Source organism: Octodon degus, unplaced genomic scaffold, assembly GCF_000260255.1.
Source record: "Octodon degus isolate 3935 unplaced genomic scaffold, OctDeg1.0 scaffold00050, whole genome shotgun sequence".
Taxonomy (NCBI): domain Eukaryota; kingdom Metazoa; phylum Chordata; class Mammalia; order Rodentia; family Octodontidae; genus Octodon; species Octodon degus.
Window position 1 is genome coordinate 12,605,021 of NW_004524626.1, and position 16,266 is coordinate 12,621,286.

The following is a 16,266-nucleotide window of genomic DNA, read 5'->3' on the forward strand; positions in this document are numbered from 1 at the left end:
CTGGGGGCAGGGCCTGCATGGCATGTGGTATCAGGGGAAGCTCCATGAATTTAAGGAGTGTGGGAAAGCCTTCAGTTCTCTATATTCCTTACATAATCAGGAATGAAGACAGTGAAGAGAAACAATCAATGTATAGGATGTGGGAAAGCTTAAACATATTTTATTTTAAAGACACAAATGAACTCTGGGGAGACATGTACAAATGGAAAGCATTTAGAAACATCTTTACTCCTATCTCAGGTCTTAAACAGAGTTCATAGAGGAGACAATTCTATGCCAGTAAGAAAGGTGAGAAAGATTTTACTATATTCCAAACACATCAGGAATCTTGAAGGGAAGCTGTGTAAATGCACAGAATCTTGGAGATTTCATAATCTTTATTTTTTTGTGGTACTGGGGACTGAACTTAGGACCCTGCGCTTGCCAGGCAAGTGCTTATTCTACTGAGCTATCTCCCTGGCCCAGATTTTGCAATCTTTAATATGTATATATGAACTCAATCTGAAAAGAAATTTTCAGATTTAAATATTGTACTCTTCCCCTTCAGTTCATATTTTGTCATCCACACCGCTGCTTCTTCACAATGTAAGAGTACTTTGACTTCAAAAATGCCACTAAAATGAGGCTTAAAAAAATGATGCTGAATTAGTCCTTAATATAGCATCTTCAGTGGCCCTGTGAGAAAAGTGAATTCAAGTCTAGTGGCACATGCCTATAATCTCAGCATCTTGGGAGGCTGACCCAGGAGGCTCACAGGTTTGAGCCTTGCCTCAGCAATTTAGTAATACTGTGCCTCAAAATAATAATAAAAAAAGGTTTAAGGATGTATTTTGGTAAAAAGCCCCATATTACGTCCTTACTGCTGGGGGAAAAAGAAAATTCTAGGAAGGGCACACCCAGAGAAAACCCATGAAAAGATGAGAAAATGCTTGCAAATCAAGGACAGAAGTCTAAAACTGAAACCAGCCCTACCCACAAGCTGATACGGAACTTTCACACTCTACAAGGTAAAGCCAATAAAATTGCTTAAAGTCATTCAGTCTATGCCATTTTATTATGACAACCCTAGGGAATTAATAGGGTAAGGAATGTGGGAATAGCTTTAGATATTCCATGAACCATGATACTTGTGTGTGAATCCAGTGTGGATGACTGAGAACAAATATGGAAAAACCTGGTGTCCTCACTGCCATGCAAACAGAGGAATCTTGAACAGCCTGGAGACTGTTCTGTCCATTCCTACAACAGTAACTGGTGCTGAAGTAAGTTGTCCCAAGAATGAGAAGAGGGTGAAATAGGTCACCCCCACGTTGATTAGGCCTGAGATGCTCTTCCACAGTGAGTGAGGCTTAATGAGTTCAGTAGCTGAGATGGTCCAGGGAGCTTCTGAGACCACTGGTGCAGGGTGTGGGTCAGTCATCCAAGGCCCAGCCCAGAAGATGAGGATCAGTACTGTTGCTCTGCAGGAGGCCGTGTGAAGGGACCTCTGAGGCAGTACAACTTTTCCCAGGACAGTCTGACTTCCAGTGAGGATCCCCACACATGGGGCATGGCTTGTGAGGGGGTCCTGGCTAGGGGCTCTCTTTTTCCCAGTGGCTAGTCTTACAGCACTGAACACAGAGTTCTGATGATATAGACCTTTTTTTTGTTTCTAAGGAAGTATTAGCCCCTGACCACCCTTTGGTTTTTCTGATGGGTTTCTCACAGTGGAGGCAAGTAATTCTAAGAAAGGTGTTGTTGGTGGGCAACTTCCTAGTTAATAACCTTAAATGCTTGATTCTACTGGGAAGATTGAGGGCCCATTTTAATTTTCTTGGCTTTTTAAAATTTTTATTGAGTTTTTAAATCACTATTAGAGACTGTGTAATAAAATATATTTTTAAGATTAATTATCTTTCTGAACTCTGGAACACAGGATTTACAGCTGTGTATTTTTGGAGTGTGAAGGCCAATTGTGATATAATCTCAAAATTTATCATGATTGACTGATTTATGAGCTGCCTTTTTTAAGCACCCAGGCAGGGTTTCATATAATTTTAGTTCTGTCTGGCTAGGGAATTGCCATGTTAAAAGTCTTGTTGTGGTGTAAAGTCCCTTCTCTTAAACTGGGTTGAACCCATCACTCACTAGTAGATGCCTGAACTAGGATTTAGTTTGTTTTTAATCTTCAGAGAGGGTGCAGGTAAGCATGATATTAATGTCATCTCATGTGAATTTATAGGATTGAGCAAGGTATGAGAATTCCTGGATGTAAGTGGTAGGATGAGAGGGAAAGGAGCCTGGGAAAGGTCAGTGAAAGAAAAGGGCACATGGACTAGAATGATGCTCTGGGTATCCAAATTGGGGCAGGCAGGCAAAGGGGATGCAGGAGTTCAGACCCATGAGTGGGGAGAACAAGAGCAGAGGAGACTGAAGTGGGAGGCAGGGAGGGATGGCTGTTGGGGCTGGGCTGCAATGGGAGGAGGGCGAGGTTGGTGGGGAAGTGAGGGACAGTCAGGGTGGGTGGGTCAGTAGAGAAAGCACTCAGTGGGGGTGGTGGTGAAGGAACTGAGGGAGCGTGGACAGGAGAAGTTTGGCAGGATCACAGAAGGAGCACAGGGGAGTTGGCAAGGAGCAATCTCAGAGAATGGCTGGGGATATAGCTCAGCAGTTTAAGCCCCTGCCTGGCAAGCACAAGGTCCTGAGTTCAATCCCCAATACTGGGGAAAAAAAAAATCTCAGAGAATGGAGGGGATAAATGTGACATGAGGTGGCCATTTGGATTTACTGTCCAGTTTTTGGAGGACAGTACCCAAATGACAGAAGAAAATGATTTGTTCTGTTTCAGGTAGGGGTAGAGATGGAGTGGTTTGAGATTATTTAGGAGGTGGGTGGAGGAAGGAAGATGCCCCTGAGGGAAACTAGAGACCAACTAGATGGGGTAAATGAAGAAAAGTAAAGGATGTCTCTAATTTTTCTCGTGACACTAGATAGAGTGGGCAGATGACCAAGCTGGACATCTCCAAAACTGGGTGGTTACCAGGGACTTAGAGTCCCAAGATGAGTATGACCAGTACTGGATTTAAATAGCACCTCTTGGAAGTTGCTATCAGGTTATCCCGAAAGACAGAAGATAGGGAAGGGGGGTGGGTGGGAAGAAAATAAGGATGAACAGGAAAGAAAGAGGGTGACTTACCCAAGCTGAAGGAGAGAAGTGGAGGAGCAGCGGAGTCTCGGCAAGGGAAGGTCTAAGGGCTCAATGCTGGTGGGAACCTCAGCCAGTAGGACTCTCCTGGAAGAGGGTATTGCTTCCTGCATATTGGATATTAGAGGATACTGAGGTGTGACTGGAACTGCCAAGTAAGGCAAAGTTGAGCATGCATGCATGCAGGCCAAGGGAGGCAAGACCACTGACACTGAGTGAGGGGTTGGGTAAAGATTTTATGAGTGTTTGGGTAGGAAAGGGGTATGGCAGGGAGGAGTGGGAAATTTTTAGTGTGGGTCTGGGAATTTGGGAGCCATGGTGACACCCATCTTTTGCAGGTGCTATTGCCTATTCACCTCCTTTTGCAAGCTCTGCCTCCATTATCTCTGTGTCTCTGCAGCTGCAGTCAGTGCTCCATTTGGGGAGTTCTTCTCTGTCTAGGTGTGGGTCTGAGGTGAGCCACTGGCATCTTTTCCGCTATCTCTTTTTTCCTTTTTAAAATAACCTTATAAACGTAAGCCTCTGATTTTAAAGAGCATATGGGTTTGCGAGAACAGGAGAAAGGAACCCTTTTCTTTCTTCCTGCACAAAAGAAAAACTATTATCCCTTTAAGAATCATGCAGTCTTTGCTAGTGCAAAACCTCTGGTGTGTGTGGAGCTATAAACAAAGGCCCTTGGCAATTAACTGCAGATGTACAAAACTGTGCCAGATGACACCTGCACACCCCCACAGGCCGTCCTGGAGGCCTGTCACAGCAGGTTATGGCCATCTTACTGTGGCCCTGGGCAAAAAAGAGGGGCCAGCTGCAAAGTTGGCACAGGGGAGCAACCTGGCCCAGTGAACATGAGCGGGTGACCTTTTAGCCCTGCCCACATCCCCATGGTCCAAATTACTGGGTTGGGTGCTGGACATGCCAAATGAAACTGGATGGGCCAAAGCTACCTATGCACAGCTAGGCCAAGGACTTAGTTTAAAGGCCAAAGGCACCAAGAGACTGTGTCAAGCCCGTACTGAGCCAGCGGAAACAGACACAACAGCAGCCCTGCCAAGTAGATGCGTGGGCAACTGGTGTTGTGCTCCAGGGGACCACAGAGAGCTCAGCTGGTGCAGCTGCTACACAAGGCACTAGAGCGGAGTGTGCCTCAGCCACTGAGCTTGCCAGAGCCTACTGACATTGCTCTCCCCCAGGCCAAGTGTCTGTCAGAGGCTGAGACATCTATCTGGGCTTTGCATTTCCCTGTTTAAGTGCAGATAAATTAAAGACTGGGGCCTGACAAGAACAATGTTCAACAATTAAAAGCTAAATGAAGTGACTGTGAATGTTTAAAAGCAGAGCCATTCCCATGCTTAGTCCTTTTTCCATCCAAGCAAATGCAAAAAAAGTTTTTCTTATATGGTCTAAGACTGCTTCAATAAAGTGGTTCAAGAAATTGCTTGGGAAAAGGTCTACCTTCACCTCATGGAAATTAAAGTACTAATAGCTAGCTCAGCCCCCTTGTTCCCAAAGAATGGGTCTCAATAAGTAGACAAAAGCCCTCAGGGGCTTTCTGCCCTACTTCTGCGTTGTTACTGGTGTCCCAGGTGTAAGATCTGGAAAGAGGTGTCTAAGTTGTGCAAGTTTCACAAGAGGCATCTTGTGGACTTCAGGTTCCCCCTGCTTTGTGGGATGCCACCTTAAGAAATGCAGGCCTAGCTGTCACCTTTCCTCTGTAGGTCCCAAGAAAGCAGGTGAGAAATCTATTGCACCTTGTCAGCACACAGATTCCACCAACCTCACTAGGGGGCCAGATCTTGACAAATGGGACAGGTTTGGGCCTGACAGTGTATCTGCTATTGCAAGGTGGTCTGGATTCAATGGGAACTGGAAGGTGGCAAAAGATGAGTTTGGGATGGTACTTTAAACTACGGGGCTCTTTTGTAGTTACAGTTTCTGCTCGTAACATAGATGGTGGAGTAAAATGACTTATGTCAAGGCTTTCATGGCTTTTTATCAGAGGAAATGTTCAAGAACTGTGGTACTTGGCACAACCCATGGGGAGGGAGAAAAAACAATCTGGATGACCTTGTTTTCCAACTTGTCTCTCTGGGGATGTATTTTTCCATCTGCCCGATGATACTAGATTTCTAGCATCTCCTTACAACCCCCAGGTCAATAAATCAGGTCCATCCTGTCTGCTAGCAGCTTTTATCTGGTAAACGAAAAGGTACACTAAAAAGTCTGTTAATTACGGTAAAGTGAACGGTGTCACAGGAGGGTGCAGGGGAAAAGTCAGCTGTCTTTTACAGCCAATTGAACCAAGTCTCCAACCTGGCCTAACTCTCCCAGCCCCCAGGATGCTTGCCAGGCGAAGCACTACTCTACAGAGAATTCAGCTCAGACCTGGAGGCAGTCATCTGCAAACATAGGAAAGGAGGTAAAATAGGTGAAGGAATTTTGCTGGCCCTAGACACACCCCCAAAATGTATAAGGGATACTTCAAGGACTTTGCCCATTGAGATACGAGGATGCCAGAAGAGCTTAACCACAGATGTTCGTTAAATCTTCCCCCTTTTACAGGGATGCAGAGACACACTTCTTTGCGGGGCAGACTGCTTTATCACTCTTTGTCTACCTGCACGCAAGTAGTTAAACAAACGCCCAGTTGCTTTCACAAAAGCCTGTTTGTCTCTGGGTCTCCTGCTCGCGTTTCCTAGGACAGCCTGCCTAGGGCTTCCCTGACCCAGGAAATCCCGCGTGGGCGTAGCCCACTTCAAACCACGACCCCCACGCCTGGCTCCAACCTCAACCCTGGCCTCGGGCCGGGTATCTGCGTCCAGCCCTGGCTGCGGCTCCATCCCCGAGCCCATCTGCACCCAAGTGGAGAAAAGTGGGATTACCGTGCCTGACAGCGGTCCCAGGTGCGCGAGTCTGAGCCGCGCGACTCTGTTCTTCCCGTCCCGGTTGAGAAGCGGAAGTGATGTCACCGCTCCCGCAGGCTTTTATGGCTCCAGCTCTCAGCAGTCAAGTCCGTTTTTCCTTAGCTTGGTTTTTAAAGCCAGTTTTAGTGAGGCCGGGCGAGGAATTGATGGTGCAGGCAGTGGTGTGAGGACATAATGCACAAGCTTCGGACCTGACGTGCTCCCTCCCGGCGGGATCCCAGAAGTCTCTGGGCCATCAGTCCTACGGGTGCTGCCGGGAGCCAATTTCCGTCTCGTTCAGGGCGCGCTTGCTCGGGCTGTGCTCGGAAACGGACCGCTCGTCTTTCAAAGGCTCCGTGGTGTTTGATCTTTTGCCCCGAGGAGAGGAATTCTGCCCCAGTCAAGTTCCCTGGACACCGGCGCTGTGTTCTCTGGCTTCACAGACCCGGCGAGTCCGGTGCGTCCGGGTGAGTACTGGGAGAAAGCTGGCTTGAGAGCTCTTGTTTCTCCTGTTTGAGACAGGGTCTCCCTCTGTAGTCCAGGCCGGCCTCAACTTGCAGCGATCTTCCCGCCTCAGCCTGCCCGGTGCTCTGCTGACCGGCGCGCTGCTGACCGGCGCAGGCCACCGCGCCTGGCTCTTCCTCCTGTGTTTGCGAGCAAGCGTTTCATTATAGCAATTGGTTTTCTGTTTGCGCGTGCGGTATTTGTTTTTCAATCAGGTAGAAAGATACAACACTTGTGTAGGTGTGCACGTTTCGTTTGTGAGTATGAACGTTTGTGGCCAGGGGTTGGAGGTGCAGCTTCCCGGGGAACCCTTGCCTAGCATGCGTGAGCGCTGGTTCCAGTCCAGGACCAGAAAGCAAAGCAAGGAACAAAAGTGTGTGAACTCGGAATCATCCTACTAAACAGAACAGGCATACCCAGTCCTGTTCTTCCTTTGTTCTGTGACAACCTAGATTCCAATTGGGCCTTTTAGAAAGAAGGGATTTTTATGCAGTAATACTTTAACACTGGAATTTATCACTTACTGTCTCCCAGAAAAACACTTTGACAAATTGTTTGACATACAGTAAGTTGGAGAGCCTGATGTGGTGGTGCACGCCTGTATACTCCGTACTGGGGAAGCTGAGGCAGGGAAGGTATTGTGTTTTGCAAGGCAAACCCAGCAAAGAAAAGCGTTCAAGGCCAGGTGGACAACACAGCAAGAGTGCGGTAGGAAAAGAAAAAGCTAAGTGACTTTGCTCAGATCTGTAAGCCCAGCACTCTGGAGCCTGAGGCAAGACAGTTGCCAAGAATTCAACTCCAGCCTGGGCTTTATAGTGAGTTCAAGGTCAGGATGAACTGTGTAGTGAGATTCTGTCTCGAAAAACAAAATAAAACAAAGAAAAACAAAAGGAATTTGGACATTTTCCTCGTGATACTTAGTAATGCATCTCCAATAGTACTACTTGAATCAAGAAAATTAACAATTATTAACATGCAGCCAGTGTGAAAAAGTGAAGTTCCACACATTTTCCCAAAATATGGTTCTGATTTTTAAAAAATTTATTTTTATTTTTCTTTTTATTAATTCTATTGAGAAACAAATAGCAGTGAGACAGTTCCAAAACTGATTAATAGGACAGTTTCAATAATTAATACATTGTATATTGTTACCTTCTTAGTGGTTATTCATAATACAAGATGCAGACAGGATATCCTGTCCAAATACTGTTAGTACAAATCTTTCTTCTCATTGAATTAACAGAAAGTAGCTGTATATCTATCCTAACTATTTTGTATGTACAGATACAAAATGGTTCTTCCTTTGTATCCTTTTTTTGTTTAGTTTTGTTAGAGATGGGTATTCCATTGCCATTTAAACATTGTAGGTGCATGAATTCAGCAAAATATAGTCCAGTAGTCCATAATAGTAGTGGGTTATCTGTAGGACTTGCAATGTCAGAATTTGTTGATTTGATCCTTTCACAGCTCAGCATATTAATATGGCTTTAGTTTTTATACCTTATACTTTTCTGCTGGATGGTTAAGCGCAAGATAAAGCAAGACCTATATAACAAGAAATATAACTTTTGTATCTGATAAGGTCAGTCAAGTCCCCTCAGGATTTATCCTGTAACCCTGTACTGCAGTTTGCAGATCTTTTGTCAGTGTCAGCCATGTGGATGAGTCACAGCCATTCCTTGACCAATTTGCTGTCTGTGAAAGACTGAGAGAATGTTTTCTCTCCATGTGATTCTCCATAGGCACACCTACGTCATCGACCACATTGCTCTGTGGCCCCATAATCTTGATCAGAAAATTTGGGACACAACTGAGTTACATGATGTTACAGTATAGGTTCTCCTATGTCCTGAGTCTTTACTGACCTTGAAAGGCTAGGGCCAAAATGTTGGCTGTCTTTACAGCCCTTCTATTTCTCTAATTTTTGGTCTGCAGACTTAGGTTGTTAATCCTCCAGAAGAGAAGCTTATTATTACCCTACAACATATGCAGTTGGGTTTAACCTCACTATCTGTCTGAATATCAAACATCTTATGCGTAACATAGAACAGGTATTTTCCATCAAGTATTGATATGTTAAACTTTAAGTCCCTATAGAATATGGAGAAAAAGATTTAAAAAATATAAAATATTTAAGAAATATGAATAATTACATATTTTACACAGAAATTTAGAAATCTGACCATATACAGCATTGCAGCAGGACAGTCCTGTGACTTTTTTCTTGTCTCTTTTTTTCATTTATTACCCTTTTTGAAAAACACAAACATTTACTTGAGAGACAGTATGGCAATAATTCGTATGTCATGACAGGCAGTACGTATTTAGAAGACCAGAATGACAGGCATTCCAAGCGTGACCCTTCTATTACACATTGCTATCTTCAGTGCAGTTGCTTGGTTCACAAGTATCAGCATATATAGTTAGACAGGGTGAGAATCCTACCAATTAACTGCTAGTTTCAACAAGCTGCTGAAGATTCTCAGGATCACTGCCTTACCCATCTTGTGTGTATAAATATATGGTTTTGCCCCTGTCATGTTTCCCAGCTTTTCTCCTTGCCATCTCCTCATTGTTCAATCCTCATGTTCTCGCTTTTCTTTTAATTGTGTTATACCTTTCTATTTGTATTTCTTCGTTTGAGTTCTTATACTAGGGAGTTTGGTTGTTTTTAAATCAGACACAGTGCGCTCAAGCTCTCTCTTTTTCTTTTTGAGAGAGTCTAGCTATGTAATCCAGGCTGCCTTTCAACTCACTATGTAGCCTAGGCTGGCCTTCAACTTGTGCCAGTCCTGCCTCAGCCTTTTTTTTTTTTTTGCCTCAGCCTTCTGAGTTGTGGGACTATAACCCTGCTTCACCATACCTGGTTTGCATGTTTTATCTTTTGCTATTGTTCATGTCTTTTAGTCTCTTTGACCCCATTTCACCTCTTCCTCTGTCTCTCTGTCTCTGTCTCTCTGTCTCTCTCTCTTCTTGGAAAACATACAACCGCAACTTAAAGGGGTTTATTCTGGCTCGTGGCTTCAAGAGTTTCAGTCCATGGTGGGGTCAAATGCTGCAGTTGCATGAAAGGAGGACCTGGAGGGAGACTGCTCAAGTCTTGGTGACTGGGAAGCAGAGAGCAAACAGAGGAGCTGGGGAGGGAGAGTAATCCTTCCAGGTCCCATGCCAGTGAGCTGCCACTACCTGACCCTCTGTCCCAACAGGCCTTGAGTTACGTGTTCAGCAGTACTTGAATCCACACAAGAACACAGTGTCCTCTGATCCAGCCACCCTCCAAAAGCTCCCTCTGAACACATGAAACCTAGGGGATGTCCTAGGTCCAGAGCACAATAATGAGTGACTAGGAAGTGGCCTGGAGGGGCTGTTTCCTGAATTGACACCCTGGTGAAACCATAGCACCAGGGATATTTGAGCTATAGTAATGAGAGGTGTAACTGCTAAAGGAATAAAAGGTGTTCTGTCTTTGTGTTATGGCCCTGATGTGTTTGTGGAGATCTGTGATTTACTTTTATAGTATGGATTGTTGTGAGGAAGAAGTTTGCCACTGGAGCTTGCCATTGTTTGCTTTTTGTGTTGCTGAGGTTGGAACCCCCTTGCCCCAGAACCGTATTATTTTGATCCTGGATCTTGTTAACTTGCCCAGGCTGGCCTTGAACTTGTGATTTTCCTGCCTCAATTTCCTGAGTAGCTGTGGATTATAGGTATACACTGTAGTATGTGGCTAATTTGTTGTTCCTTTTATTAGCCTTTGACAAGATAGAGAATTGGCATGGAATAGAATTGGTTCAGGACTCTTAAAATGAGGACTGAAGGCCTCAGTAAGCCAGACTCTGGAAACATCCATGGTAGACTTTTAGATTGGAGCTATCAGTACAGACCCTGTGGTAACCTGTGTGATGCAGCTTATGAAGACAGCCAGTATTCATAACCTCACCTTACATTTTCAGGGTTGCTTGATTTTTCTTTTCTTCTTCTTCCTTTTTTTTTTTTTTTTTTTTGGTATTGTTTTATGAAACAGCATTTCTCATGTAGTTCTGTCAGGCCTTATACTTACTGTTAGCTCAGGATGGCCTGAACTTCACAGTGATCTTCCTGCCCCAGCATCCTGAGTGCTGGGAGTACAAGTGTGGTCCAACACACATTTTACATTGTTCTTATTGTACTTTATTTTTATTTTTTAAATTTTATTGTACTTTATTTTATTGTACTTTATTTTTTATTTTAAGGAGAAAGATCAATAAAAACAATGATACAGAATTTCAAAACAAGATAATAGGAAATCAACATATGGTTAATATATTACATATGGGTATCTTCATAGTAATTGCTCAGATTATAAAATACAGACATGCAGGATTGATCAAATAGTATAAGTACAAATTGTTCCCTTCAGTGATCTGAAAGAAATTAATAGTGTCAATCTTAGCTATTGTGTGTGTGTGTGTGTGTGTGTGTGTGTATATAATAGATTTTTTTGAAATATTTTTTCCTTTTCCTTTTCTTATTTCCCCATTTTAGTTGTTTTTTTGGGAGTCATTTCTTTCCCCTTCACAATATCTATTCAAGATTTCAGTTTCTTACACTTGGGAAACAATATGTTTACACACATGAGTGCTTTATTTCATTTATGAGTATCATCTCTAGCTGCATTCATTTACCTATAAAAGCCTTGAGTTTATCCTTCTTTATAGCTGAGTAGTCAAAAAGACATCTTTTTATCCATTCCTCAGTTGGTGGGCATTTGGGTCGTTTCCAGGATTTAGCTATGGCAAATTGTGCTGCTATACACACAGATGCGTATATATTGCAGAGGTGCAATGTTTTTAATTCTTTTGGAAAAATACCCAGAAGGGGAATAGCTGGGTTGAGTGAGACTTCTAATCCTAGTGTTTTGAGGAATCTCCTTACTGATTTCCACAGTCATTGTACATCTACACTTTCTATACGTGCCCTCCAGCATTTGTTCTTGTTTGAAGACATCTCTGTCTCCATCTCCATCTCCATCTCCATCTCCATCTCCATCTCCATCTCCATCCCCATCCCCATCCCCATCCCCATCCCCATCCCCATTCCCGTCCCTGTCTCTGTCTCCTCCTCCTCTTCCCGCTTTCCTCTTCCCACTTCCCTCCTCCTCCTCCTTCTTATTTCTATCTATTATTATTTTCTGTATTTGGTACTCACTCTTGCTATGCAGCTTGGACTCATAATGATCTTCCTGTCTCAGCTTCCCAAGTGCTGGGATTGCAGGCATGTGCCACCATCAGTGGTTTCAGTAGCTGGAATGGTGCACCAGGGGTTTCGGGGCCAGCATGGCATGCAGTACCAGTAATTGAACCCAGGTTCTTGCACTTGTCAGGCAGGTGCTTAGACCTCTGAGCTATCTTCCCAGACCTATTGGTTGACTTCTTGATCATGGCTATTCTTTCTGGGGTAAGGTGGAATCTCAGTGTTGTTTTAATTTGCATTTCTCAAATGATCAGTGATGTTGAACATTTTTCATATACTTATTTGCTATTTCTATTTTTTCATTTTAAGGGTGGGGGAGATAGCTCAGTGGAATAAGTGCTTGCCTGGCAAGTACGAGGTCCTAAATTCAACCTCTGGTACAAAAAAAAAAAAAAAAAAAAAAAAAGAAAGAAAAAGAAAAGAAAAAAGCTGTCTATTTTTTCATCTTAGAAGTTTGTGTTCATCCTAGATACCCATTTTTGGATTAGGTCTTTAAATATGGGGGAGCTGATTAGTTTCAATTCTTTATATGTTCTAGATAGAAATCTTTTGAGGGACATTCAACTGAAATTTTTTCCTAATCCATATGTTTTCTTTTTTAATTTAGTACAGGGTCTTCAGGGTGTCACTACACCGATTAGACTCACAGAGATCCTCCTGTTTTCAGCCTCCCAAGAGCAGGGATTACAGGTGCGCCACCACACCCACTCTTAATTGCTGGCTCAGTGCGCCCTGGGGGCAGGGCTGGCAACGGCATGCCGGGGTTCGAACCCTGGCCGCTGCTCTCTGCCTATGCAGGTGCTTTAGTCAGCTGAGCTATCTGGCCTGCCCTCCATGTGTTTTCTTTTCACTCTGTTGGTGATTTCTTTTGATATGCCCAGCATAAATTTTAAATGTCCACTTATAGGTATTAATTATACTCACATTGTTGTGCAAGTATTACCATTACCTGTGTTACAGCTTCATACAGTTGTGAAGGGGCTTTTCAGAGGTGGCTGGATCGATAAGGCTGGTCTCAGTGGCTGACTCAGCACACCCGAGGGCAGGACCCGTGTTGCATGTGGTGCAGGGGATTCAACTCTGGTCCCTGTGCTTGCCTAAGCAGGCGCTTAGTCTGCTGAACTGTTTCGCCAGCCCTGGCATTGATATTTCTAATATGATTGTGAGAGTTTTAATGACTGTCATATACATCATCTGTATCTTGATACTGGGTTATTAATAATTGATCATGTTGATCAATGCTGATGTGAACAGGACTCAACCTTGAATGAAGAGGAATGGGGACTGCCTCTTCCATGGAGCTGCAGAAGCTGTGCTGAAGTGACCTTGGGGTCAAGGAAAGGCATGTTCAAGTGCACAGCTCCATCAGCCTCACAGGGAGAGTGGGAGCCGCTGTCTCCTCCCATGGTGAGTCCCTCATGAGCTTCCAGAGGCTCTGCTCTAGCTGCTTTCCAAGGCACAGGATGAAGCTGGGGGCCTGTGTGCAGCTGCCATGTTGCTGTTGCTGGTTCAGTCAAGATGTGCAGAAGTGATGAGGCACCTGACTTGGCCTCGTGAGCTTTCCCGTGGACATACAGGCGTATTTATCCAGGGTTGGTTTTCCTTAGGGATCATGAGCCTCTGACCTTCTTCCTGGTGGTCAGTATAGCACACAGTTTCCTTTTCTACCTCTGTGTGGCAGCCAGTGTGGCATTTCATGAGAATAAAGTATATTTGTGGGAGTTTTCTTGAGTGTGCAGGAAAGTATGGGGATTTGTTTTCTTGTTGAATTTTTGTTGTGATTTGTGGTGCTGGGAAGTGAAACCAGGGCTTCCTGTAAGCTGGGAAGTCACTGAACTACTGGGCTGTGTCCTCAGCCTAATACTTAGGGAGATTCTGAAGCAGGATGAAATAACTTCTAGGCATGTATGTGTGGGAATTATGGCCCACTCAGGGTTCTCATGTCTCCTTTCTCTTCAATGAAGACTTTATTTAGAGTAACTCAGTCTACCTTCATGAAGAAAAGACAAAGTCTGAAAAGAAGATGAATGACTGTCTTTCAAAGTGGTATCAGGTATGCTGATATAGATCTACAAATTATAAGCTTGCATCCACCATGGGGACATACGTCCTTCTATGTAAGATCATTTCCACAGCATCTCTCTTATTTATTTGTCCATCCATTATCCATCCATCCATCCATCCATGCATCAACCCATCCATCTATTCATCTATTAGAGATACAGTCTTGGTATCATCTATTACTATTTATTTATTTATTTATTTTTTTTTTTTTTTTTGAGAGAGGGTTTTGGTATGTAGTTCACATTGACATTGAATTCACTGTGTAGCCCAGGGTGGCCTTGAAGTCATTGTGATCTTCCTGCCTTAGACTTCTAGTGCTGTAATTGCAGACATGTGCTGCCACACTTAGCATCTGTCTGTCTGTCTATCTATCTACCTATTTGCCTATATTTTAAAGACACAAGGGCTTGGTGTTTTATCAGGCTGGTCTTATATTCCTGGCTGCAAGCTTTCCTCCTACCATTGCCACCTGAGTAGCTAGGACTATAGGTGTGCCCCATCACACCTGGCTTTTGAGACCCTCTACCTTATGCTTCTCTCAGAGAATGTGTCTCTCATTAAATTTTCCCAGGGAGAGGAGCCACTTGCACTGGTGAGGGACTGCACTGAACACCTTCATAGTGTTTACTAACTGATCTTTCCTTATGGTGCTGACTGCATGTTTTTGACATTGCTGAACATCATGTCAGGTGGTCAGGGATGTGACAGTGTCTTTCAGGTCAAGAATGCATCTTCAGTGTGCTCAAGTGTGTGCTATAATGGGGGGAATAAGGTGAGCATCTGGCCTGGTTACTGTCAGATCATATATGAGGGCCATTAAAGCCATGTGATCAGAAGAGAGCCACAGTGAATGAGTGTGGACAGAGGGAAGAGTCCCTGGGACCACGGAGCCCTGGGTAGGCAGTGGGGGCCTCAGAACCCAATGCAGCCACTGGTGTCCCTTCCTCATTCTCCTGTGCACATGGGTGAGTATGTTACTTGGCTCAAGCAGCCTGTGTGTGCTGATACAGGAGGCAGTGAGCTTTGAGGATGTGGCTGTGGACTTCACCCTGGACGAGTGGACTTCACTGGACCCACCTCAGAGAAAGCTGTACAGTGACGTGATGATGGAGAACTTCCAGAACCTGGCTGCTGTGGGTAAGACCGCCGTCAGGCCTTGTAGCCTCTTAAGGAACAGGTTGTGCCAAGTGCTGTAAGTACTCAGTATGTGTTGCAGGATCAGTGATACCAACTGTGGATGTAGTGAGACATAACAGAGATGGAACCCCTGCCGTCGTAGGCTTTACTCTACACTTGAGTTCTCAGAATGTGGTCTGAAATCAGGAACATCGCATCACTGTCACTGTTTGATGAATATATTCTCAGTCTCCATCTTTGGCCTAGTGATTGGGCCCGGTCGTCTGTGTTGTGCAAACTATCCAGGTGGATTTGATGCTCTCTAATGCTTTAGAATCACAGTTGTATAGGCTGCACGTATAGCTCAGAGGTAGAGCACTTTCCTAGCTGGCCAAGACCTTAGGTTCCTTTCCTAGCACCCACCTCCCACAGAGAAATTCGAAGGTATAGTCATTTTCCCCTTGAAAATGAAGATTTCTGTGCCATGTACTTTGTTTTTTGTTCTGATAAAAGTCTTAGTATTTTGTAAATGTGAACATAAATCAGTTTGGATTTCAGTGGTGAAGGATACCAATATTTTTGGAGTCAGGCAGAGAGGTTATTTTTAAATATTTTCTATAGTTATTTCATTGCTTTTATCTGTACTATAATTTCCTGAAACTGGGGAAGGCCCTACATCTCTTCCTCTCTGTCTCTTTCTCCACCTACAGGATGTGAGCTCCTCAAACCCAGCCTCATCTGTTGGCTGGAACAGGAAGAGTTACGGACGGGGAAGGGAAGTGCTCTAGAAGGTGAGTGCTCCTGGAGAAGGAGTCTACACAACAAGGTCACTGTTTATATTGTAGAAACTTGTATTCTCAGAAGCGCTAGGTAATTTTTCTCAGAAGTTAGGGAATCTTCAACCTTCTGTATGCTTTTACTTTCTGCTTTGCTCTTTCCTGTGGTCTCACAATAGAGGTTGTTGTGTTTCTTCTTTAGGCTCATTAGTTTCATGTCTGCCTCTTGTCCAGTATTTCCATTTACTTCTATTGTAATGTTCTTTGTCTTTATCGTGTTTTAATTTGCATGTAATTTAGAGATGTGTGTGTATGTATGTGTGCGTGTATTTGAGACAGGGTTTCACTGTGCAGTTCAGGCCTCAAACTTGCCACAGTCTTTCTGCCTCAGCTTCCTAAGTGCTGGGATTTGATGTGTGTACCAGCACATCCTTCCAGAATTTAATTTTTATAAATCATCTGAAAATTTGACCCTGTGCCCTCATCTATCTTT

At 44.0% G+C, this 16,266-nt stretch overlaps 1 protein-coding gene across 1 annotated transcript in view; it reads left to right on the forward strand.

Moving 5' to 3' along the window:
- LOC101561263 (zinc finger protein 778-like) overlaps positions 1-16,266 on the forward strand; it is a 65,435-nt gene that overhangs the window by 12,169 nt on the left and 37,000 nt on the right. Inside the window, 5 exon segments of the mRNA XM_023716929.1 lie at positions 4,900-5,078; positions 6,327-6,551; positions 13,793-13,870; positions 14,892-15,018; positions 15,708-15,788. Of these exon segments, the coding sequence (XP_023572697.1) occupies positions 4,900-5,078; positions 6,327-6,551; positions 13,793-13,870; positions 14,892-15,018; positions 15,708-15,788 (690 nt within the window).